This window comes from Temnothorax nylanderi, unplaced genomic scaffold (genome assembly GCF_030848795.1).
Source record: "Temnothorax nylanderi isolate EJ_2023f unplaced genomic scaffold, tnyl_v1.0 TNYL_tig0031_pilon, whole genome shotgun sequence".
In the NCBI taxonomy this organism is placed as follows: Eukaryota; Metazoa; Arthropoda; class Insecta; order Hymenoptera; family Formicidae; genus Temnothorax; species Temnothorax nylanderi.
Genome location: NW_027249093.1, coordinates 1,190,071 through 1,216,614, shown reverse-complemented (window position 1 = coordinate 1,216,614; position 26,544 = coordinate 1,190,071). Strand labels below are relative to the sequence as shown.

The 26,544-nt window shown below is 40.3% G+C and overlaps 3 protein-coding genes across 5 annotated transcripts in view; 2 read left to right on the top strand and 1 right to left on the bottom strand.

Annotated features, from left to right (window-relative positions):
- The window catches only part of LOC139770668 (uncharacterized), a 53,267-nt gene extending 33,542 nt beyond the window's left edge, over window positions 1-19,725 (top strand). The window contains exons 1-3 of one of the 2 annotated variants that reach the window (XM_071702762.1): window positions 13,106-13,317; window positions 14,829-14,991; window positions 16,921-19,725. In XM_071702762.1, coding sequence (XP_071558863.1) covers window positions 13,223-13,317; window positions 14,829-14,991; window positions 16,921-18,450 — 1,788 coding nt within the window. In that variant the 5' untranslated portion in view covers window positions 13,106-13,222 and the 3' untranslated portion in view covers window positions 18,451-19,725. Of the gene's footprint in view, window positions 1-13,105; window positions 13,318-14,828; window positions 14,992-16,920 lie in introns of those variants that run through there. The other variant, XM_071702761.1, reaches the window with a different exon arrangement.
- Window positions 19,726-20,983: 1,258 nt separating this feature from the next.
- Window positions 20,984-22,432, top strand: LOC139770525 (uncharacterized). Its single transcript, XM_071702525.1, has 2 exons — window positions 20,984-21,239; window positions 21,832-22,432. The coding sequence occupies exons 1-2, from the start codon at window positions 21,065-21,067 to the stop codon at window positions 22,275-22,277; spliced, it is 621 nt and encodes a 206-aa protein (XP_071558626.1). The 5' UTR covers window positions 20,984-21,064; the 3' UTR covers window positions 22,278-22,432.
- A 945-nt stretch (window positions 22,433-23,377) lies between these two features.
- Window positions 23,378-26,309, bottom strand: Sou (required for meiotic nuclear division 5 protein souji). 2 transcript variants are annotated; one of them, XM_071702751.1, is made up of 7 exons: window positions 26,087-26,309; window positions 25,165-25,448; window positions 24,945-25,082; window positions 24,560-24,858; window positions 24,381-24,483; window positions 24,135-24,289; window positions 23,378-24,058 (listed from the first exon to the last, which is right to left on the bottom strand). In XM_071702751.1, exons 1-7 carry the CDS (start codon window positions 26,253-26,255, stop codon window positions 23,977-23,979), a joined length of 1,230 nt encoding a protein of 409 aa, XP_071558852.1. In that variant the 5' UTR covers window positions 26,256-26,309; the 3' UTR covers window positions 23,378-23,976. The 2 variants fall into 2 exon arrangements, with proteins under 2 accessions (XP_071558852.1, XP_071558853.1); XM_071702752.1 differs by having other exon boundaries at window positions 23,378-24,040.
- Between the last annotated feature and the right edge of the window lie 235 nt (window positions 26,310-26,544).

The following is a 26,544-nucleotide window of genomic DNA, read 5'->3' as shown; positions in this document are numbered from 1 at the left end:
ACATTGGACTTCAAAGAGTTAACAGTTAATGTTTTCTGCAGTTAGCTCAAGCATTCCAGATGCGCCTCTGTACGATTTCTATGAATTGATTGGCGCGACCCTGGAAGTTACGGTACGATCGGTTGTGTGCTTAGATAAAGCAACGGTCTCAGGAAGTTATGTCATATAAATTCAAAATTGTTAGCGATAAGATTTCTGTCAAAACATTTATTTATAACGTTTTCCGTTTCCATTTAATTTCCTGTGTTTCTTAATACGCGACTTTGAGCTTTCCGGCACCATATTTTGGAAGCTATGCGTAATATGCGTATATAGCTTCGGTGGTCGCGAATCAAAAGTTTGAGCGATCAAACATTGCAATCTATCGGCGCGCGATTAAGAAATGTGTTTAAAACAAGATATTATGATTACAAAAGTAGCAAATAGCAATCTGGATGTGAACAGCATACTAAAGACATCTGACGATTCGCATTAGTCGTAGATAAGCGACTTGAAATACAATGACTTTACAGCAATGATTTACAGTGTCATAAGAAAACATTTGTTTCCTTTTATTACTGTACCTTCAGGTTACTTTCGGAGATGAATTACAGAGAGTCGATTGAATTACAAAATCGAATCACGTAATAAAATTATTCTCTTTATTCCGCATCTGCACGCGTATGCTCGCAAAAGTTAAAAGAAATTCACAAAGCAGCGTTATCACGTAATTTCCGTCCGTGAACCATTGCGCGGTTAAGAGACATCAGAGGCTGAAAGCTAAGGAAACGTGTCTACTGGCACATTTTCCTCGTGGTTTGTTGCTATGCGAGGTACCGACGTTGGGTCCAAGGGCAAGAAGAAGGCGAAGGAGGTAGATGCCGTTGTGGGATTATGCGGAGGGCAAAGGATGGAGGAGAACGAGAGAGTTCGCCATAGAGGCGTCGTCATCGGCAATGTCGATGACGGTTGGAACGTTGAGGATAGAAAAGGAGGAGGAGGAGGAGGCAGTGAGGAGAACGGACTTAGGGAGAAGACGACAGAGAAAGAGAAAGAGAGGATAGGGGAGAGCCTCAAACGACTGGAAAGTACGGATACTCAAACGCGGCGGGGGTCGAGAAACAGAAACAAAGAATGAGATGGCCAACGAAGAGAAAAAGAGTACTTTATTATTATAGGTATATTATTATGCAACTAATTGGAGATCGTCAAAGGACGAGAAGATAAAGAGCGGAAAAAATGTTAAACTTCTTGAATTTCTTTAAAAAAGGAGTATTAATTTTGGATTTGCGGTATCTAGACTTATATCATTCGAATGACGATAACAATCAGGCGCGTAAACGTAAAATTAATATTATAGATATTTCATATCCCTGATGCCTTTTTCCTTATGACTACCTATACTGAATAGACGTTCGTTAAACGCGGATACCTTTTGAATATCACCTATGCCGAGGGAAGACTGAAGGATTGAAGGTTGGAGGAGTGGCACTGTATGTGCATCCTTAACGACACGAACAAGACCAAAAGAAGAAGATGCTGTAGATAGAGCCGGAAACCGACGGGAATTCGTGACTTGTTCGATTCTAGCTATGGCGACCGTGCATTCCGAATTTCTCGGGAGTGATCAAATTTAATCCTCCTCGCAGATCTCACACGGCGCGACGTAACGGACATCGGACATCCGATCCCCGAGCGCCTCAGTCTCCCGTATCTGAATCGGCGAGCCGCGCGACGGTCCTAGAAGCGCCGGTGAGATAATTCTCGCGGAATTCGCTGGCGGATCGGATGTCGCTCGACGGATTATCGCTAGATATCAGCCGCGGAAAGGCGTCGGCGCGCGAGGGCACGCGGAATTCCGCCTGGTCGTCTCGCGTCTCGTCTCTCTCTCTCTGTGTTTACAAACAAGCGGTTTTACCCTTTCTCCATCTCCGTGACCGCCACTTCTCTCCGCATGCCCTTCTGGTCCTCCCTCCCGTCCTTCTCGCCGCTTCTTCGCAGCGCTTCCCCACCGACCCTCTCGTCGTGTTTCTCGTTTCTCTCCACACGCCCTCGCCTCGCCTCGAGGCGAAAAAAAGACCGCGAGTCTCTCCGTGTCGTTTCTCCCCACTCGCCCACTACCGTCGCGACCGTTGAGATTTAAATCCCTCTCCGGTGGCGGTCTGACGGTGGTGGTGGTAGTAGAGAGGACGTGAACTTTACGTGGCATGGGAACGCGAGCGTGACGGCGATGCTCAACCGCGAAATGAGGCTCCGTATCGGCGAGGCTCGTTCAAAGATCTCTCGAAGAGGGCCCCAACCGAAAGGCTCCACAGCCTCATTTTTCACCCATCTTATTTATCGGCGATCGATTTTTACGATCCCCGTTTTTATATTAAGTATAATACCCGCCTGGGTTATCCCGATTCTATCAATCGTTATCTACTTTCAAGATAGACGTAAGATTGATTTAAGAAAAGCCGCCAATGTTACTAGTCCTCCTGGGTCATGTTCCAAAACTCACTCTAGTTAACTAAAATGCTATAGTGTACGTGACGTAAACTATAGATTTTAGTTACCTAGAGTGAGTTTTGGAACATGACCCTGGAAAGTCGAGGACGTTTCGCTAGAGCGAATATTAAAACGTGATTGAGTGATTTTTCGACCTGCGAACGCCATTTTCCTTTTCATCTTGGTTACAAGGAACGGCAATAGACATAGAAATGCGACCGACTTTTTCCTCCTTTACATGACTTCTTCTACTCCCTCTCATGCGGTTTTCTCCGCCCTCCGTTCTGTGTGATATCCCATCTTCACATACCTGGCCTTTCTTATACCCTCTCGATTCACGCATTGTCATTCATAATCCAAGTGGCTTTTCGGCGCCGCGTCGGTCCAAGAATCGTCTCACCGAAATCAACGTGTAAAAATATTGTAACATTTATAATAATTTGACAAATATTAAGTGTAAAATTATTTTAGGGTAGTTCAATATGCTCCATAATTTATTAGAACATGTATATTTTGAAATCTATAGTCGAATTAGAATTACTTTTTTGCTATTACACATGGATCTCTTATTTATATACCAAGAAGATTAAAACAAAAAAATTAAGAATTGCTAAAATAAATCTTCTATAATGCAAAAAGATTTCTTCAAAACACCTCGGCAAAACTTGTTCCATTGTTATTTGTCAGTTAAGGAAAGATGTGTCTTTGTAAAAAATAAGAAAAAATAATAATAAAAGCAATAAAATTAATTTATTTCAAAGCTCAGAGACTTAAAAAGTTCAGATATTTTACTTTTCAAATTTTATATACATAATAAGAATGTTTAATTTCGAATTGATATTTAATTAATGAATGAATATCTTTGATATAATATTTGAAAAGTATTTCTAGATATTGTGATAAATAAGGTGTAAATAAAAAAACCGAGAAAAAAATAAGTCTTCAGCAAAAGTATACTAGTCGAACTTACTAGCTCGCAACTTACTTACTTAGAATTTTATGCATACGTGAACATCGATGCACGGTTATCGTTATCGCGCGTCGAGTTTGTCGTGTAAACTCGGGCTCGATCGATCGGCTGGCGAATGTCCATTCTCGCGGTACTTAGGTACCCTACTCTATCAAGTACCCACGTACGCCCCCATGAACTTTGTTTTTTCCCCCCCCTGGTATAAGAGCCCCAGGGTATTCTTTAGCGCTCGCTAGCATGACAGAACATATACGGGTGCAGCTGTTACAGGACCGAGTTTCGCAGTTAATCAATAACGGGGTACGAGGCATCACACCAGCGAATAGTAATGATTCACCAAAGTTCACCGACTTATCATCGTTATAATGAACATCTGGCTGTTCCCGTAGTTTCCGTTTCGTTCGCACTAGATCGATATGCACACGGCAAATGCGGAGCGCGACGCGCTTAGTTGTTGGTACTTTCGTTTTAAATTGCGCTCGATTTAGAGAATTCGAAAAATTCCTAAAATACCATTGATAAAAGACAGTGTTCTTAATACGAAATATTATTTGATGAAAAATTAAACGGATATTGCCATTAATCCCTCATGTATTTACTTCGTGTCAGATTATAGATAAGACTTTCGAATTTTATCCTGAATTATAGACCTGTGTGTGTGAAACGGGTTTTATAACGTACGCGGAGATTGAATCGCTGCGCGCTGTTTTATTCAGAAGAAAAGTCAAGTTACCAGTTTCGGCTGGTTAAGACTTCTGTTTTCTCTCATTTTGGATTATGTCAGAAGCAAGGAATCATATAAATTGGTAAAATACACCGGAAACAGAAAAATGGAAAATCCCTAAAGATAATTGAGAATACGAGTTGACGTTTGAATATAATCTAAGCTTTTTCTTTTCTTAATCTCATAGACTTATACATATAATAGACTAAGCATTCCCATTGGAGAGTTGAAGCAGTAGAGATGCTGTCCATTGTAAGTATCTTAGACAGTTGTATATATCCAACGAGTCACGTGGATAATAACACCGTGATTACACACCTCTTCTTTTTTTTTTACTATAATAGGCGATTTTTGGCGTGACTCTGGTATAGCAACAAAAGTATCAGAACGTTTTCGCGTGTTTGGTAATTTGTGGTATAGCCGTTTTGGTGCCTAGTTGCTTAATACCATGCAAATATAACACAAATAGATGTAAACAATGTATTTTAAATATTTATTTCGTGTATAATTTATCTTAGACTCGGTACTTCAATCACAATTATCCTATAAGCAAGTTTTGAGTTCGCGCGTGTAGAAAAGAACCAGTATGTTTTAGCATAATTAATTAGATACTACCGATTTAATACTTCCAGTATTGAATTTCTGTAAGAACGGTACATGTTAACAAAATAACGCCTCTATAGCAACCTTAATATATATACTAAACGATCGTTTAATTAGATGAGAAAAACGTCTTATGCCCGGTTTCTTCACCGTCGGATAACTTTATCCTTAGGATAAACTCACTCTTCGTCTCTTTCTAACCTAACTCTTAGAAAGAGACGAAGAGTGAATTTAACCTAAGGATAAAGTTATCCGACGGTGAAGAAACCGGGCATTAGATTTTGTCTGAAGTTAGAACATTGCTATATATAAGGTTGGGGAAAAAGAAATCCATTATTTTTTCGTTTATTTCAAGGCAAAAATAATGGATTACTTTTTCCCCAACCAATTATTTCTTGTTTTAAGCTCCGCCTTCCTCCAAGTAGGCGTGGATTTGTACAAGATGGGTACAAGATTTTCAGAATTTTGTAGAAGTGTCGTTAGCAAAAAAGTAAGACATTTTGTGTGAACAGGAAAGCAGCAATACTTACGATGTGAACTGATACTTCCTACCGTCCTACCGTCTTAGGTAGGTTTGCAGGAAAAACCTACCTACTTCATTATGTGTGAAGCTCAGGCATATCCAGTACGTATAAGTTAAAAGAGGTTTTGCCTTCGCAGACCACAAAATCGTATTCAAACAGTTCGAAAGCATTGACTGATCGAGTTTCTTGAATGTCATTGAGTCGTCGATACCTGATATCCTGATATGCGTACCTACCGCATACATGTTTCCAATCAAGCAAACTTCCTCCAATCATAGAATAGCGCAAAATACTTCTATCAAATTAAAGTTAGAAATAGAGTTACGTATTTTTGGAGTAATATTTATTACTTAATTAGCCATATTAATTAATTTATATGTTTTTCCCCGCCTAGAAAAAAGGTTTTACGAGGAGATAAATCGTGGATTTTTTGTAGTAACTTAATAAATAATGATTTATAAAAATTTAATTAATGTAATTAGTAATTTAACGTCGACGGTTGTCGCAAAAATCTGTGCGAAAAAATGCCAAGTTGCGTTTGAACTGCTTTTCTTTTGTTCCACGTGGAAAGCGCTAAATGTCATAATAAATAAAAATAACATTCTACATGTATATTCATGTTTTTATTTATTTTTAATAAATTAAAAGAAAACAATTCGATTGTAAAGTCTAATCGAGAATTGCGGTTGAAATTGAACGCATTATGAGGGTACATATTATGGAACTTTTCAGAATGTGGATTCCGATCGAAATTATTCCAAATTCTCTAGAAAACATAATAGAAATTTAGGAAATAACTGAACACTTCCGTACGGAATCCATTCCGAAAAGTTTCACATATAATACGTCCCTTTGTTGCGTCAGCTTATTACGGTGTTCGTCAGCACTTTTCGACATGCAAAGTGAGCAACGCGCTCGCGTGGCACTCAAACAGCCAACTATTAATAATTATATGATTAAAATTATGTTAATATAATTAGATAAATTAAAATAATTTTAATTATTTATTACATGAGATTTTATTCAAAAGACTCTGCATTTCCAACTGTGCCAACGGTTTACTCCGACTTAAATCGGCGGCAATGAATGTCCGCGGCGTTGCAAAATTACGAAGTGAGGCACCGCACTCCTTCTCAAGTCGGAGCAGAAAATCAAGCTCTCCTTTGTGTACGCATTTGTACTGACGGTACTACATACGCATAATGCTTATAATTCACAACCGTCGCGTACCTGCTATCCTTTCGTCCCGAGTAACAATATTTTACCTATCGCGCGCGTGTGATGTGATTCGCTCGGATGACATATAGCTGCGTGTGCGTTCGTCGCATATGCGTGGCGGCGAACAATGGGCAATCAAGAGTGCTTTTTCAGAGTCAGGGGTTACGAGCGTTTCGCCGCGCGCCCTGTGCGACGAAAGAATTTTCTGTCTCCTTTCGCATTTACGACACTGTCGCCCTTAACTTACCGTTGAACGCGGGGTTGCAATGGATATGCAACGTTCCCGATAATTGAAGACCAGAGTTAAACAATTCAAGAACCGGACGATTATACTCACGCATCTTTAATATTCAGAATCCGTCGGAAAGAAAGAAAGCATTGTACGATTTTTATAAAAAACAAAAAAAGAAATAAATATCAGCTTCTTTATAAAATGTTCTTTATAAAATGTTAATTAATGAGATAAAGACGATATTAGATAATAAAAATCCAAATAAAATCATGCGATTCGTCACTTCTTTAATCTCCGACGGACAGTGCACAGTGAATTGAAAGGATTGAAGAGGGAAAGCATTGCAAGCACTACATTACGCATTCAACATCAGCTTAATAAAATATTTAAGATGGTAATATTATAATATAGTTAGACGTTTAAATATGAATTATTTTTCCTTCGCTATTATATAAAAACTATTTCACTAGATTAATTCGCACGAAACATGCAATGCAAATTTTGGATATCTCGCGCGAATAAATAACATTAATTTTTTAATTTTTTTTAAATAAACATTTTCTTTCCCGCTATTTTAACGTGTTCGTTGACGTTTCTTATTCCTCGATAGCTATATACCGCAGACAAGCTCATTACGTCGTTACGGTTGAGGGGAATGAGATGAGAGGCGAGAAGAAAAATGCCTTTCCTTTTAGATTGATGCAGCGACGTGACGATTAGTTTCGATCGATTATAGCATCTGCCGAAACAAATTTCTTCGAGACATCTCGCAGCATTCGTAACTGGTGATATCTTTCTTTCTCTCTCTCTCTTTCCCTTCTCATCTCCATCGTATCCGTTCCGCCGTACGCGCCACTGTCTCTCGTAGCATCCCCCGTAGGGGTTGAAATTTTCTTCTCCTCGAATGTCTTCCCCGTTCGTCGTTCTCCCTCGCCGTCTCGCTTCGACGTACGTATACGGTATCGCGAATTCCGCTTACTTATGCGTTACATCTGCGATCAGCGGCGGCTGTGCACGTCGGAAGAATAGTGTAATCGGCCGGGGTGCCGTCTCTATAAGGGTGAGACACACACGGAGGAACAGATGATGATCCCGTTTAGGAAGCTGCGGAGACGTTCCCGTACGTCTGTAAACTTACGGTTACCGGGTCATCGTCGTCAGTGGTTCTTCGGTTGATGCCCCGTCGATCGTTTTGCGAATAAAATCTGTTCAAGTTTCCGCGCAGCGCGAGTGAACCGTTAACTCGCGGTGCTCAAAGATAATCGTGTAGAAATTCACGAAATTCGGTTTTGTGTGAAACGCGCTTGCATAGAGCCCTCGTAATGTGGTACGCGTATTAAAATAGTTTCTAATTAAATTTTGACCTAACATGATACAATTTTAATGATAAAAATATATAATTAATGTATATAATCTCAATTACAATTTTATTTTTTTGCCTGCTTACACAGCTGTAATTATTCATTTTTACTTTTGTATTAATTTTCCGACCGCGAATCTTAATTGTAATTCTAATTTGAGATTTACCTATCCCTTTTGATTCGTCATTGGGATTTTTGTTATCTATTTTATTTGCCATTCCTTGTGTTACATTTCGCGCGCCCGCGGATTCCGTTTTCGGGCCCAAGATACCCCGAAATCTTTCGTTTGAGAACCGCGTGACAGGTATTACGTAAGTGGCTTCCCGCCGGCGGGCCGTGCATCGATCGGAAACGACGCCGCGCCGCTACATGTGCCGCCGTATGGTACACGTACGTAGCGCGCGGCGAGAACGCGACCGGTGCGTATAGGCCGCCTATACCTGTCAGCGGCACATACGTACGTCACACGCACGCAATTCTCTCGTACGTGCGTGTGCGAGAACGCGACGGTCGTGCACTTAGCAGCACCCGTCTCGCGCGCATTGACGGAGGGGGGTAGATACGGCGCTAAAGAGAGAACGAGAGAGAGAGAGAGAGAGAGAGAGAGGGAGGGAGACCGCGTGTCTCGTGCGGTGCGGTACACCGACACCCTTGGCACGCGCCAACCCTCACAATGGATACGGCCATCTGCACTCTTTCTCACAGAAAAATCAAAGTCGATGGGCAGCATTGCCGCCGCCGCGCCGTCGCCACCGCGCCCCATCTCGCGACCGGTATTTGTCGATATTGGCCGGTACTTGGTCACCCCGCCGTCATCATCCCGCATGTATTCGCACGCACACGTCCGTGTGAACATATAAATGTCCCCCGTATAAAATAGGAGATGCATCTCCGGGCGCATTCCTCCCCGACAAACGAGTTACGAGGGGGGTCAATAGTCTGGAACGAATATCGATCATTGATGAGTAACACAGCTGGGTCGTTGATAAGAACGCGTTGACAGCATCGCGGAAGATGCAGCTGCATATTTAGCGCTAATCGCAGCTTTTTACCAGCTCGATATGAAGCTCTCATTAATAGCATTTCTGAGGGGGATGGAAGGCAAAACAAAATCAAACGGAACTTACTCTTGTGTGTCTTCGAAAAGATTCCTTAGTAAGAAACAATATAATGAGAATACGATTAGGTAATATGGGCTACAAGTAATTAAATTAAGACTATATAAGAGTTCAGGGAATTAGGAGCAAATGACTCGAGCTTGGCCACGAGACACGATTAAAATTGGAATGAGATAAATCACTACGGATTCTGTGTCGCTCGATGTCGATATTGAGGCGCGAGGAAACGATCGCTATAAAAAAGCTGTTGCTCCATGTGCTCCGTGCAATAAATTGCGCGAGGGGTAGGTTACTCGCGACGGGGTAACGACTGGGAGGGAAGGGAGCGAAACGTCGAAGGTGTACGATCTGGCAGCTGTCCGCAAGGGGGTCTGCGACCCCCGATTCGCTGGTTTCACGGCGGATAGCAGCTGAGCTACCCCCATGCGGCCGACGCCACTGGCACGCACTGTCGCACTGTACGTTCCTCGCTTTTTGGCGAATATTGCGTATGGCGTGGCGCACGACGTTACCGGTCGGGCATGTCCATCCCAGAGGGCTGCGATGGGGAGTATCTCGGCTCCTTCCTCGTGCGACCGTAGGAGTAGGAGTACACTTCCCTTTCGCTCTTTCTCTCGCGGCTGGAACAATCGTACGTGCGAAGAAACCACCCCTCGTGGTGCCTCAAAGGAATTCACGTAGGGGTGCGATAAAGTCAAACGACAGCTGAAGTCCTAAGGATATAAGTCAATAAGTACGTTGGATTCACCGAGACGCCGTATCGAGTCCGGGGAACGAGGGAGATTATTAACGAGATTGGCGTTTATGTCTTTCGCGTATCTTTCGGGAATTCACACACACACGCACACACGAGAGTCGCGCCCTTATCGATTTATACTTATTCTACCTTCCGAATACTCGTATTATTACACGGATTTAGAGTTTTATATTCTAGCTTTAGACACGTGCACAAGAAACCGTTCAACTTCCGGATAGAGCAGAGGGCGGTAGTCATAACTTTGTAGAGAAAGAAGAAGAAGGGAGATGGAAAAGGGGAAACTTTTTGGAAACTTTCTGAAAACTTTTACTTTTCGAACTTGGTAGATAATGGAATAATTCTTGTCTTTCTACAGACATTCTATCGAAACAACGTAAAAAAATTGTAGCAATATACTCATGACATAGGATAGTTAGTATTTATGGAAATTAATGCTTTCCATTTTTATACAGCCATTTTTATACAGTGGTGACAGAAATGAGACGTGACTTCGTCGAAACGAGATGGAAGGGGTACACAAAAGTATATCGACGGCGTCGCATCTCATTATTTCTAGCATCAGTGTTTATAAAGTCGCCGCTGCTCCTATTCAATAATGTCGTTAATTTAACTAAAACAATGGAGTTAAAATAATACTGTTTTGTGTTAAAATAACCAAATGTGTTAAATAAACAAATTTTGATGTACACATGGTGTAACAAAATATTATTTAACTCAAAGTATTGGTTTAAATATCTTTCTTTAATATTTAACAGTGTACATATCGTAAATAACGACGCGCACGCCCGCGACCACAGACAATGTACATTATTTACATATTTGGATTATGGGACGCGAGATGTCTAAGTTACTGTTTGAATATTTGATTTAAATTTTCCGAGGCTGCAGACTTTACATTCTCACTTGGTAAATCGCGATGCAGCATGACGATACCACTAAGTTTTCAAAAACTTGACAAAATTGACCGAAATTTATTTTTTTATTTTACGATTTTCTTCCTCAAAATTCTTAAGAGAATGATAGAAATCATTGGATACGCTAAAGTCTTCAATTATCAGTTAATCTGTTTGTCGTGTGCGGCGAACAGCGGGCCTCGTGACAAATCCGACAAATGCGAATTAGCGGAACACGCGCTCCTCTTTCATCATCAACGTCTCGGCAAAAATTCGTGTATCCTAAGTCTTCTGAGGAAAAATCTGAGTCTTATCTTAACCATGTGAGTGCGGACTCAAAATATACCGATAAAATGATCTGCGCGACATCTTGTCGTTGGCACACGATGTATTATGCCTGTGAAAATTCTTTCACAGATGTCGAAGAAAAGATCAGGGACATTGTACAAAGAACGTCCGTCCAGAATGCAGCTATTTCTGAAATTCTAATGTCTCAGAGTTTCTCCTCTCTCTCTCTTCCCTCACAAAAAAATGGCGCGACTCTTCCGACAGTGTTTTTGAAAGAGCATTTCCATATGACAAAGTGAATAGACACTGTCCATTTGGAGAAATTTCGCTACCCGGAGATTTGGGATGCAATTTCAAAGTTACATTTCTCTTTACGAACTGCCCTTTGAATCGGAACGATTTATATTCTTTTGGACGCGCTTTTTATTATCTACGTGTTTGCGCACTAGGCCTTACGCTTTTGTGACATGTGCTCCATTATGATTAATACATATTTATTGTTTTAACGTACACGGGATATCGGAATAATCATTCAAATCTTTCATGTATTTTCAGTTTAATAAAAGTAATGATTGAATTTGTTTTCAACGAGTAAAAAACAATGAAGACGATAGAGGAGTACTACATTGTCCCTATCTACTATCTAGCGAAACCACTGCCAAGGGAACGGGCTTGGAAAAATTAGCGGGGAAAGAAGACCCTGTTGAGCTTGACTCTAGTCTGGCACTGTAAGGAGACATGAGAGGTGTAGCATAAGTGGGAGATGGCAACATCGCCGGTGAAATACCACTACTTTCATCGTTTCCTTACTTACTCGGTTAGGCTACAGACACTACAGGAGTACGACGTCATTAAGACGGAATTAATACGTCATTTGACGTCACTCTGCTACCTGGGTAATAATGCCGAAAATGACTCTTAAAGTAGCCATTTTTTTCATAAGAAGCTTATGATATAAGCTCACAATATTTGTTTGTACTCGTTTACTTTGCTATTTAAAGTTTCGTATTATATATTGCTTCTATTCTTTTATATGTATATTATACTTTTAACATTGAACACTGATCTCGGGAAGTCAATTTTTATTTTTAATTTACTTATAACGCTTTGCACACTAGATGTGTATATATATATATATGTATGTATATTATAATATTATATTATATATTATATAATACAATATTATAATGTATATAATTATATTATAATATAATAATATTATAAAAAAAAAATATATATATATATATATGTTACAAATACTATTATTATAGAATATTATATGATTATTAATTCGTTTTCTGTCGAATCGATTTTCGGTAACTTTCCGTTCAGAGGCGGGATTCTGTAACTCCTGAACGACAGTTTGGGTATCGTTGCGCAGCTTTTTTCACCATATATAATACCTGCGCAACGATACCGAAACTGTCGTTAAGGAGTTACAGAATCCCGCCGCTGCAGGCCACGTAGATCGCCTGTGCCCCACGTTGTCGAGATAGAAAAAAATGTAATAATGTCACCATAATTAATATAATAACTGTACATAAGCTTAATGACACAATAATGTAAACGACAACTACGACAAAATCTTGAATTAAAACCGTGCAAAGCCAATAAGCTCGATGTCGAGAGTCGGCGCTCTTTCGCACGGGAAAAAAGGAGTTGCGCGAGAGCCACCGGGAATGAGGGCGAGCGATCAGACGAGGATCGAATCCAACGTATATACATGTGTGGATGACGTGCACATATGTGCACTTGCGCACGGAAATTTAACGATGCATACGCCGCGGTCGCGAGCGCGCGGGCCCCCCACAGCGGTCGATCGCCCTCTAAAGAAATTACAACCTTCCCCCACTGCTGGCCCTTAAGGGCCCGATTGGCTGTCACCTGTCCCCCACTCTCGCGCCGCACCCCACTATACAGCATATATAAAACTCGTGTTCGCCGCGGAGCAACGCACAGTTTGATACTGTCCCGCGTTCGAGTTGTCGAGCTGGGATCTTCGGTCGGTCGAATGTTGATTCGTTTTGTAAAGAAAAAAAGGCGACAATATAGCTGATAGTCGAATATGGAGTTTCCGTGGGGAACTGCGGAAAATGAGGTTCAGCGTGTAATTCATGACAGTTTGCCTACGAAGCTCTTGAGAAAAAGGGATGAAAAAAGGTATAACGCACGTTTCAGGCGTGCTATTTTTAAAGTGCAGTGTACTTGTGAAACTCCGTGAAACATATTTCGACAGTCTGTTGATTGACACAGTCGATCGAACTCTAAGATGAACTCGAATATTTCCAGACTACGTAGGATCGATTTTTTCGGGCGTGTTAATTGACTTACAGAATATCGACTTGTGGAGCTCCAAGAATTTCTTTTCCTCGATAGCTAATCGGAAATCGAAGAAAGTTCTTCAAAGTACAAGAAGTGAAATATCAGTCTAAAGGCCCGAACACAATATAAAAGCAACAGAATTTCTAACGCATTGGATTTCTATTTTTTATTGCCTGTACCTGACCAATTACAGTGATTTGATTTTCTATGACGCTTTTAGTGATTGGTCAGGTACAGGCAATAGAGAATAAAAATCCAAAATGCGTCGCAAATTCTGTCCCTATTCTCTGTTCCTATTGCTTGTATATTTGTGTGATAGGCTCAACTGTGTATTTGATTTAAAATGATGAAAATGTACATTTTTCTTGTTTCATATAAATATATCAAAAAGTGCTTATATTCAGTTAATGAACGATCAAAGAGAATATTGTAGTTCATCGATGAATAAATGTCTCGAAAATAATTAGTGTTTTATTACTGATATTATTAGCAATAAAATATCTTAGGTAGTTTAAGATATTGTACAGAGTGTAAGCGAGTCACAAATAGGAAGTGTATTTAAGAATAGATTTACGTTTTTAATACGTGGCCGGTAATTTCTCGCGTTCAAGTGCGTGCGCGACCACGTGGGTGGGCGCGCGCGTGCGCGGTGAGTTACCGCGTGTTTTATGCCGCGTAGATTTTCGCGCCAAAATTTAGGAAAACGGTAAACGATATTGCGGGACTTTAGGAGTCGCACGATCGTGGCGGAACGCCACGAATGATGATTAAGGTCTCGAATGGCTCCCGGTCAATCTCGAAAGGAAAAAAAAGAGGTGTCTACTCACTTAAATTTTCGCACAGACCAAATTTACAGTTTTCGACGAAGCCACTTGTGATCACTCACGACTTGCATAGCACTCACTATTCGCTAGAATTTGCAACGGACCGACGATGCTCAGTCTGCGAAATATCACTGATCATATATCGTTAACACTTCCACTCACAGTTTCTCCCCGGATAAAGCAGGGGGGTTTGGGATAAGAGACTAAACTTTTTATCATATCATCAGTCGATCATTTTTTAGTTATTTGACGCAAAACTTTTACACACTTTATTTTTCTTTAAACTTTCTTCTTCCTTTATCGGGGAACGTGCGGGATGAAGGCCGAGATCCTTCCAGAACCCTTCGGTTACTAATCATTCGCACTCACACGGAACCACGTGTCACCCCCGCACCCCCGTAATCCCCTTAGGTTAGGCGTATCCCCTTAGGTTTGACACGTTCGATTAATGTCGCACGTTAAATTAATTTTATCTTACAAATGCGAGACGTTCGTACAGCTTTAATTCCGTTCGTATGCTTGCAGTTGTTCATTTACAAAGGACAAGATTCATCAAGATTCGGAAAATGAATTTTATATAAGAGCATCGAACGCACGTGGACGGCGAGAATCAGCGCATGAGAAACACACACATGACAAGGAGAACAGTGGCGCTCCTGGCACCTGGTACAGCCGCACTCCTCAAAGAGTAAGAGTGTGTTATGTTGAAATGTGTGTTATGTAAAAAAATTTGTCTGGCGATTCCTTTTTTAATGGCAAAATGTCCATATACATTTTATCAGACGCCCCACGTTCTTGTAGAACGTTGCAGATTTCTCGACGATCCAAAATCGAAATGTATAGAAGCTGCTTTGTCAAGGTGTTCAAGATGACTTATCCACATTGGATAACGATGGCTGCGTTCAGCAGAGAAAGCCGCTTTGCAACAGTTGTAAAATTTGTGAATCTGATTGGTATATGCTTTTAATTTTGGCCGAAAAGTACACACCAATCAAATTCACGAATTTTACAACACAGTTGCACAACAGCTTTCTCTGCTGAACGCGGCGATTTTAACAAAAACAACTTCTTTTGCAATAAATTTTTTTAATAACGGAAGCTTTATGATATTAACAATCAATTTAACAAATCGATTATTAACCGTTCCGTTAGGAAGAATCCACCGTCACTGCACTGCCGCTGTACGGAATTATAGTGATTCGTATGTTTTGCCTGATTACATTTACACGTCACTATTAATCGGTTCAACATCTGTAGTTATAACTTCCTAAAACGTATGCTCGTTTGTACGGAGAGATGTTATTTTATCTCCATTCAATGAAATCTTGATTTTGTAAAAAAAATACAGCAGATATACTTTTTATAATTTTATCTTAAGTTGGCAATGCAATCATGACAACTAGCTTAGCATTTACATGTTTCTTCAAATAAGTCTACATCTCTTCGTCAACGGGTGTAGAGTGTTGGATATTAATAAAAGGCGTATATACCTAATGCTCGTCGAGTTTAAGAGCTCTTCATTTAGGAGTTGTTAACTCGCGTTTTATTCTTAAGAGAGTTTAGTTTCTGATTTATTTATTAAGTTATCACAACTTTTGAAGAATTTGTGGCAACGGGATATTCCACGCATATGTAAATACCGTCTAATATAGAATATTTAATCAATTAGAGAAAAATGCTATTATATAGAATATTTAATAATTTTAGAATTCTTTTCGCGATGTTCTCTGCGCGATATAAAGTGTATATCGATATAAATTTGAATAGCTGGTTTTAAAGCTTACATGCCGTCGCGACATCGACCAATAGATCGTACAACGATACCGACATTTAAAACCAAGCTATTATGCGCATCCGTCACCGCGAGATCGGGCGAGATTTTTACGCCTTCCATGCATATTCAATTCAATTCCGGTTGTTGTACACGCATTCCGGGGTAGATATTGTCGTTTCCGCGATTAAGGTCGAACGACAAATCCGGCTCGCGTGCCGAGTACGTGTCGCGCAGCTGCCGCTTATCAACAGCGAGGTATACATTGATTTTAATGATGACGATCGCAGATAGCGGATCCGTTTTACCATGGAAAATGACAAGGGAATTATTTCCCTTCCCGTTATCATCCGTTATTTCAGTCTTTGATTTTTTTTCATAATACATGCGACACCTTGCGCGACCGGCTGTGACCGCTGTTGATCGGCGGCTACCTGCCGTCTCTTTTTCGCTCGCACTTTCTTGCTTCCCTTCAGCGATCGCATCTATGACTCGCATGACACGCTTTCGTTTCTCTTTCCGGCCTGCTTTCAATAATCGATAAAAATCACCGGAAACTGTAAGGAATCGCCAGGAACCGTAGATTCCCGTAAGGAATATGCTAGTCACCGGTTCGATTCTCATTTAATTGTATACGCAGGATGTCTGATAAAATGTTGAAGACCTTTCTTTCCTTCTGCTTTCTGCCCTTCCCTCTTCTCATCACTCATCTCCTCACTTAGATATTCATCTTTCTTAAATATCCTCAATTTGTTACTCCCGAAATTTGTCATGCTCCTCCCAAAGTCTCTCCCTTTAAACATCGCAGTGATTCTGTTGCTTATTGTTGTGCTCTTTGTGCTCCAGGCGCGCAGTAAGAAAGTACGGCAACCTTTGGAAATTTACGAGGAGAACAGCCAGGATAGCGGCCATCCGTCGAGTCCTATCAGCGAGATGGAGAAGAAGCGGCGGAAATTCTTCGAGTACGCGAAGTCGCATTCCTTAACCCTGGATTATCGAGTGTTGAACCCATATTCTCCAACGCACGGCCTGAGGCCCACGAGCTCGTCCCTCTTGCGTAGCCTGTCGTCGGGATACGAGAGCATGGATGACGGGCTTGTGAGCGAGCTCAACGACATGGAGACCACGGATGATGAGGAGACGCAGCAGCTACCGAGCGGTATTTCGAAGCTGCTGTCCGGCGATATAGTCACGCCCGAGGCGTCGACAGATTACGACGTCTCCCCCGATTTCTCACGGAACATGCCGTCCAAGGTCAAAAAGTGGTTGTCGGTACAGAGCGGCATGTGCAAGCGGAACATCAAGACGATATCGTCGCCGCTCGCGCGGTCGCCGTCGCTGACGAGGTCACCGGCGGTGGAAAGGACGCCTTCGCTGGCGAGGTCACCCTTGGAGAAAGTGCCGATGTCGAAAATCCGTACCTGCCTGTTTCGCTCACCAACGGCGACCTGCTCGAAGAGGACGATGATGAGGACGTACAGTTACGACGAGGCCTCGGCGCCCTACTACAGACTACAAATGGAGATCTCACCTTCCGTCAGGACTTACAAACGGCCGTCGGAAGACCTGCTGGAGGACGAGACCTCGAAAAGATCCCGTAAGTCCAGCGGCTTACGCCTGGACACGACACCCATGTCGGCGAGACGTTCGAGTACCTTGACGCACTCGCAAATCACTCTGCAGAGAAGCCTGTCCGAGTCGAGGACAGGCGCAACCGAAACGCATTCGAACCTTAAGTGGGCGATCCACCGCAGTGTCACCGACAACGATCTCATCGGCGACTTCAGCAAGCCGTGTATACTGCCGCTCACAAGCGGCATGCACGTGGACCTGAAAACCATCACGTCCAACACGCTGGCGGCGCTCCTACGTGGTGAATTCGCCGATCGCATTGCCTCCTATACGATCGTCGATTGCCGATACCCATACGAGTACGAGGCTGGCCACATCGAGGGCGCGGTGAATATCTACAACATGGATCTCGTCCAGCAAATCATGTTCAATCCTCTGGCCGATACCGTTCCCAGGATCCATCACGACACCGACAAGCGCAACATCCTCGTGTTCCACTGCGAGTTCTCGTGGGAGCGCGGGCCGAATCTCTCGAGGGTTCTACGCAGACTGGACCGCGCGTGCAACAAGGAGCATTACCCAGCACTGTACTATCCGGAGACTTACCTCTTGCTAGGGGGCTATGAGAAGTTTTACGGCGATCAGAAGGAGTTCTGCACGCCGCAGGATTACAAGCCGATGAAGCACCCTAATCACGAGGAGGAGTGCCGATTCTTTCGCAGCAAGTGCAAGAGCTGGCAAGCGGAGAAGACCAAAGGGATTAGCCAGACAGTGCGAGCAAACCTCGAGCGTTTTGCCTTTTAAACGGACATTCGCCTTTCTTTATTTACATTTAATCTAATTTAAGGCTAAATTCTATCCCCCGTCGTTACTAGTCGCGAATCGTTAGACGTTGAACGTCCTCAGAGACGGGATTATCAAACGCGCGCCATGCGCGTCGCTAAAGTGCAAACGGCGTAAAGAGACTACTTGTTCATTATTATTATTATTTTTTTAATTAATTTTCGGTTGCTCTTTGCGCTGCAACAATGTGACTGACTCGAGGATTTTTCTACGAGTGTCTTACACTGTTTAAAATGTAGATGTAAATGCCATTCGACCATATTTAGATTTTAATCGATCTTAATACTTAAGCATAGGAATTTAGCAGTTTAGTACAGATATCCAAGATCGATTAGAATTTATATCTAGATTGTACTTTCGAAAGATAATGAGACAATTTAGGCTATATGGTGATATATCATTGCGGCTGTTTCTACACACACACACACACACACACACACACACACACACACATACACACACACACATCCCACCGAGATCGAAATTTGTACATAATAAAAAAAATTTACATATCGGGCAGGATTATACACTTCACGTTCATTCTGTAATTAAGGACATTCTGTAATCAAACAATGCAATTCATCCGACGTGCTGAAAAATGGCAGGGTAATCAAAGGGGTATAATGTTACGAACATACGTTGCAAATTTCGTTTTTAATGCTTACAACACCTCAGGCGGCATCTCATTGTATTATATAGGACATACGATTGGGACTTCTCGACGACTTAATCTCTCCTCTCTTTCTGTCGGTATTGCTTTGCCAATTTCTTCTAAAGCAAACGGTCGACTTTGAAAATTGCATAAAGTGTTACCAATTCGTTGTTGCAATTCGATGAAAATGTATTTTAATATACACACGGAAGATTAATCCTTAAGTACTTGTGCCGGATCAGTGCGATTTAGTCGACGTTTCTCTCAATTGTACTTTTTTTTTTAAAGAAAGAATGGAAGAGCTAGTCTCATGCGTGCTCCAATGAGAGGACTCAAATTTTATAAAAATTTAGCATAAAATCTGCTTTTTTTTCCTCTCGGATTTCGCTTTCAGAAGTTAAGGAGAGAGAATTTTTCTTCGCGTAAGGACTTGAGGATTAATCGAAAACATCAATTAACTACGTAAAATTTGTCTATCGAACCAAGTGATGCAAATACTATAAAATGTGCAAATCTTTTTGTTGTTACATTGTAAAAATTATTTTTACGTTACATAGATAAATATTTACGCCATGCAATGCAAATACGATGCATTTTTTCATTTTTTATCTGTCAAATATTTTACACCTTTCCCATATATATATTTTTCTGTTTCTAACATTTGTTTAGGCATTTTATGACAGTAATATTATCGACATTCCTTTATTTTAAGATATTTTTGAATTGGCTTTGCAGAAAGAAAGAATTGCGAAATTCTTTTACACGATTAAAATTAAAGTACGCATAAAAATAAAGACAACATAAGTCGAGTATATCAAGAACGAAAAAAATTAAAAATATGACTTATTTTTTTGAGCCAAGCGAGAGAACCAATCAAAATCGCGGAAAAGCGGCGACAATAAAAGTTCAAAAACAAAAAACAAAACTAAACTAAAACGGAAGCGCGTGCAATTTATTCCTGAGAATCCCGGGATCAATAAATATAAAATTTTTCCATTTGTCAGCGATATTTCTCGCGATTTATGTACTTGATCGAAAAAGAAAAAAAACGAAACGCGATGGACGTCAGGCTCGTCTCCTCGGCGGAAGTAGCGCCTGTCGCCTTGAACGATGCGCCTCAAGATTCGGAGTCCAGAAATTGCAAAATTCGCAAATGTCACTTGGAGAAACGCGACGACACGCGGAACGAAGCAGGCACGCAAGACGTGATCGGGAATATTCCCGCAATTTATATCGATACGTCGGACGAGGACGACGTGTCCGAAGGATTGTCGGGCGACGTCGAGCGAACGGAGACTCAACTTTCGCCCGCGACAGATCTAGGATCATCCGTCGACTGTGGAATAGAATTCGCGTATTGTATTCCCTGTTGTAAATCTGAAAATTATTAAAGAGATATTTCGAGGACAGAGAATCCATTCCCTCTCTTTTACGCGAAAATTACGGGGGTAGTTCCGCTTACGCAAACGGAAGCGATAAAGCAGATCTTTGCGTTTCATAATATAAAGAGAGACATTGAATTAATTAAAAATTAATATTTTAGATCGATCGCAATTCAAAAAAGATCTTTCAGAGTTTTGCTCAGATTGACAATTAAAAAAACTATATTAATTAAATTTATAAAAAGCTATAAAAATGATTTAAAAAACTTATATTAATCAAATCTTTCTCAATCATTTCATCGCATATTTAACAACACTATTAAATGTGTACGAGGAATATAATTTATACAAAAACAATTAACGTGTATTTAAAACAATTTATGTGTTAAAAAAGTGCTCGAGCAAAAGAGTATAAAAAATGTTGAGGTTTTTTTGCGATTTTAATATTTTCTTAGTCGTGGTAAAATTATTATTTGCCAGATAGAAAATCACTTGCTTTAGATCTGCCCTTCGTGAGCGCGCCCAGGAGCTCTGGTCAGAGATGACGAGCCTTCGGGAAAAACTAAACAAGGAGGCAGCTCTCTGGAAAAGGGAGAAGGAGGAGTTTCAGCTTCTACGCCAGAGAAGCGATGCCCTTGCGTTTGAAGAGGCAACCGCGGCCGCGCGGGCCGCAGCCGCGGCCTATGCCGTCGAATCGCCGCTCTCGAGCGACTTAGGTAACGATTTGCAATCATCGATATTTAATCAGTAGCTCGTACTCTTCAATTCACTCCTTTAGGTCTTGTAAAACGAGTGAATCGAGGAGTGAATTAAGGGGAACTGAGAAATTCATTTCGGAATAATTATAAATCCTTCATCAGTGAACAAATCTTTAGGGAACTCTAAAGTCTTTAACCCTCGAAAGCCACACAGCCTGTGTGACACAGGGGTCTCAAGAACTCCAACGAAATTTTGGAACTACGTTTGAAACTATCATTTTATTTTTTAATGCGTATTTTTTGGTATTAATTTTTTTTTACAAATTCTGAGATTGTTATCATAATTCTCAGAAAAGTTACGATTGATTGGGGGAAAAAAAACATTACAATATGTTGATTTTTTCGAAACTTATGAGCGAAAAATGGCTGGGGTTCTCCAGACGCCAGTGTAGCTTACACGTATGCAAAAAACAAGTGTGGCTTGCAAGAATTAAAATTATTAAATCTGAATTTGCATTTATGTTCCTTTCTTATATATTTCACTATCCGTTCGGTTTAATTCTCTATATCCAGAATTGATAATTAACATTTATGCGGTTTGTATTTGCAGGTAACATCGTTGATATTACGTCGGAGCAGAGCATCAGGGAACTCGCGATACTCGAGTACGAGAAGAATCTCGCCAAGTACCATGACCGGCACTCCGTTGAGCAAGCCGAGCAACGTTACAACTCGTACAAGCGTGTGCTCGTCGACGCCTACAGGCAGAAGCTGTCGGAGGTCGAGCGTCTCTGCGACGAGGAATTGGAGAACATACGACAGAACGCGAACTGCTTGCAGCCGTTCAAGGAGATCGCATCGCAGTGGTCCATCGATGAGAACGATCACGGTGATTCGCAGCGCGGTTGTAACAGTCCACCCGAGTTCGCAGAACCATCTAAAATCATCGAGACAAGTCTAAGCAACGATTGGTGCATATACGGAACGCTCGACAACGAGGTCAACATGATCCCGGAAATTTTATCCGCTCGTTTTAAACGGGAAGAAGCAACATAAAGACCGCGTTATCCCATTTTCTATATATAATAATTATTATTATTAACCCTTGGTTACACCTCTTTTTTGAACATTTTTTAAAGGATATTTTTGAACATGATGCCACTCAAAAAGTTAATTTTTTATCATGAGAATATATTCTACAATGTTAAATTTAATTCTAGAATTTTTTTGCGATTACTTAAACTGTTTTGAACAGTTTTTGAACAGTATGCAGTTGTTTGAAAATTGATTGGATCACTTTGAACCCAACGTGTGACCACCGAGGGTTAATATTATTTTGTAATTATACACTGCGTAGTTTTGCTTTATATTGTTCGTAAAAAGATAAGATCGAATGTTCGTTTTTTTTGTCTGTAGTCGAACAAACTGTGACGTCACAGTTAGCACGGCAATTTGGATTGCACTCTGGCAGCAATTGAAGGCAATTAAACTCAATTTTTATGAACTTATGTATTTGAGAGATATATATATGATATAAAGTACATCAATATTATTATATTTATCTTAACAAATGACATTCAAATTCTGTTGCGACACATACTATTATAAAATTTAAAAAATTGTTCTTTTGAGGAGTTTTTATATAAATATTCGTATTCTTTGCGAACTTGCAGGATTAAAACCACTAATTGTAAGAGAGAGCAGAGACCAGAGAGAGTCTTCTTTGACTTTATCTCATCGCAAGCTATAATTGGGAATTGAGAATTGAGAATTGGGAATTGAGAATTTAGAATTGAGAATTTAGAATGTAGAATTTAGAATTGAGAATTGAGAATTTAGAGAGAATTGGGAAATTCCCAAATCCCAATTCCCAATTCCCAATTCCCAAATCCCAAATCCCAAATCTCAATTCCCAAATCCCAAATCCCAATTCCCAAATCCAAAATTTCAAATCCCAAATCCCAATTCCCAATTCCCAAATCCCAATTCCTAAATCCCAAATCCCATGTATAATACCAGATCTTCTTGTAACAAAGGATGTATCGATTTTCATTTTTAATTACCGTTACAATATATTTCTCATTTTATATCTGCGTCAGAATTGAAGAGTATTGTAAATTGCAATGTGGGAAGGAATAAATGTAAAAAAACACATATTTACAAAATGATCTCTTCATTTAACTATAGCCAAGCCAGTACATACAATCGCAATGAGAAACGGATAACTTTACGAAAATCTTATAACAAATTTGTTAGGCATCGTTAAACATTCATGGCTCTTAAGTCATCACTCGCGTAAAAAGCTGAAGTCACTTATACACTAGAGTAATATATATAAATTGTCTAACCAACAATATATAACTGTGTAATTACAACTATTCCACGAATATTAAAACTATCACAGTTCCTCCGTTTTTCTTCTGATATTTGAGAACAGTTTCCTTGAAAAAAAAAAAAAGACTGCAAAGTTGATTGCACTTATATCTGCATTTGAGTGAATGGTCGATCTTGATATTACGATGAACGGAAACAGTTTCAGTAATAGATTCTTGATGACAAATGTAAAATATGGATTTACAATTCTCCGGTTATTGCATGTAACTAGTATTATTCTTCTGCATTCGGTATAATTCGTTACAAAGAAACTGCAAAACTAACTCTCTTACATGTGTATATATTCCTTATACACACACACGCACACACACATTACATATATATGTATATATTACTATATGTATAGGTAGTATATCACAGCTTAAAAGTAAATAAGTCTCGCATCCTCAGGATTCTGCTCCGCCGGGCAGTACGGGCATTTCAACCTGGAAATAAATTGATTTCTTTTAAAAAGTGACTTTAAATCAGCACTTAGGAAGCACCAATGTACTCCAGCCTCGCCGCATATGTAACACCTACTTATTTGCATTGGCGAGTTTGTTCAGCGCGTCTCGGGAAATTACGTGACCGCAAACCAGTTTCATCGGTGGATTGTTCTCTGTGCTTTGTTGTCTGAGTATGGGACAGGCGAAGACTGAATGATAACGGCTCTGCTTTCCCAGATCTATCTCGATCTGCAGATGAGAAGAAATCGATGTGTTTTGAATCTCAATATCTCTATACATTTATTTAAATATGTATGTGATTATGCGTCCTTGTACTTACGGGCAATTCATCTTTACCGCTCCAGATACCGGTGACTTGCCTCTGCTGCATGACTTGTTTGATATTTAATAGCGCAGGTAGCGCAGTGCATCCTGCATTAATACTGTAATTGAACAAATCACGATGTTTTAGTCGTCCGTTAAATTCCTTTTAATTATGAGCAAGTAAGATGTACGTACCAAACAGATAATGGGCTATCCACGCTTAAACCTAGTAATGTACACGCTTCTTTAGTGAAAACGTCGTGTATCTCGAGCCATAAAGTTGGGTCTAATAAGTGACTGTAGGGAGACGATTGGATTCCATGCGGCAAGTACAGTAACGTCCCCATTAGAGATTGTACTTCTTTCTCGTAACGTCCGACGAACTGTGTGAGATTTTGGCGGGCGTACAATATCGCTTCTCTCTGCTTGCTAGGGCCTTGTTGGACTAATCTTATGAAATGTAATCTGTGTAACTTAAACTCGAGAGAAGAATTCTGAAAAAAGAAAATGAAAAATTTACGACGTGCACGTTATACGCCAATATAAAATGGACGATATACATTTGCAAGTCGGAAATTACCTGTGCTAAAAGTGCTTCTCTGTGTTTCTTAGCCCAATCTAATGCCGGTTCAAGGTTTCTCTGTTTTAGACAATCTAATATATAATTCAATTCTGTGAATGGTTCCTTCCTGCCTTCGTCGGTTTTGATCCCAGCTTCCTGTAAATATTACCAATCGTGGTATTACGTGCGATTAAAATAGATAGAAAACAATAAAATAGATTTGGTAAAGAAAACTCACCACTGCTAATTCATCAGCAATGTCTAGCATCCCTTGGCGATAAAAGTGCTGGCAGATTATTTGATTCAGGAGGTGAGATTTCTCAGGCCCGGAAAACACATCTTCCCTGCTGGTACTCGCGAAATCAGCAATGAAATTTCTGTCTATTGCCTTACCCACCTTGGACACCGTACTGTGCAAATCGCGGTGGTCTGTCGCCAGTCTTTGTACAGTATCACGTACTTTTGTCATCGCTTGCTTTAACATCTGTACTTGACCAGCCGTTAGTTCTTGATTAGGTGGCGCTAATAAAAACATATTAAGCTTATATTTCGCAATCCAAATCGATTGTATATAAAGGTTCTATATATAAAAGAATAAATATATAAATTTTTTATTGAATTATATTCAAATATTTTAATATAAATAATAAATTTGTACATATATTATAAACCTTTTTCTTTCCATCGTATTACGCACATAAATATATATTTAAAAAATCTAATTATTAGTTTTAATATCAGTTGTATGTCTGACGTGTTTTTTTATTTCAGGGACAAGATAATTTGCGACAAACGCATGACAAGGCCTTATACCTTAGTATTGAAAAAATGTAGGGAGGTAAATAAATACAAAAAAAAAGATACGATTTGCATTTAATTGCTCATTATTATATTAAAAATTATGTAAACACGTAGAACTAAGCTGTTAATAGCGTGCAATATGCAGAGCTTGGTTTACAGGTTAGTCGATTCCAAGAAATTAAACTGCGGCGCTACAGTTAATAAATAGAGCAATCAGTCTATCGGAAAATCGGTTTGGTCCGTTAAGAATCGGAGAGCGTGAATATGCCCTCCAAATCGCATGATTCGAACTAAAAACTACCCGTTAGTGATCGAGATCGGAGACAAAGATCTCGGGAAATGACTTCGACCCCGTTTACCTTCTTCCAGATCCTTTTTCAGGGACTGAATGTGATTTATCAGGTCGTGCAGCACTGTCTCCGCATGTTCGTTTATCGCACCGAATTTCGACAGAACTTTATCCACCTCGCGCTCAACGGCATTACACGCCTCCATTATTATTGTTGTATCACTTTTCGCGATTGACATTTGCACCGCGTAGCCGTGGAGAGACCGCAAACCATCCAAGATCCCAATCCCACTCCCAGGGATGTAGTTAGGCCGAATATCTCATGTGACGTACGGACGACTCGTTAGACGGCTCTCATTGGCTGTCGGTGCGCCACGGGCATTTTTACAGAGTGACAATTTATCGCGTATATGCGATATAGCCTGCAACCGATTATACAGATTGTTTAAAAAATGGTCGAACGTTGCAAGTCCATTAAAATGTGTTAATAGAAAAATAATATATAAACATAATTTTACGAATATATTC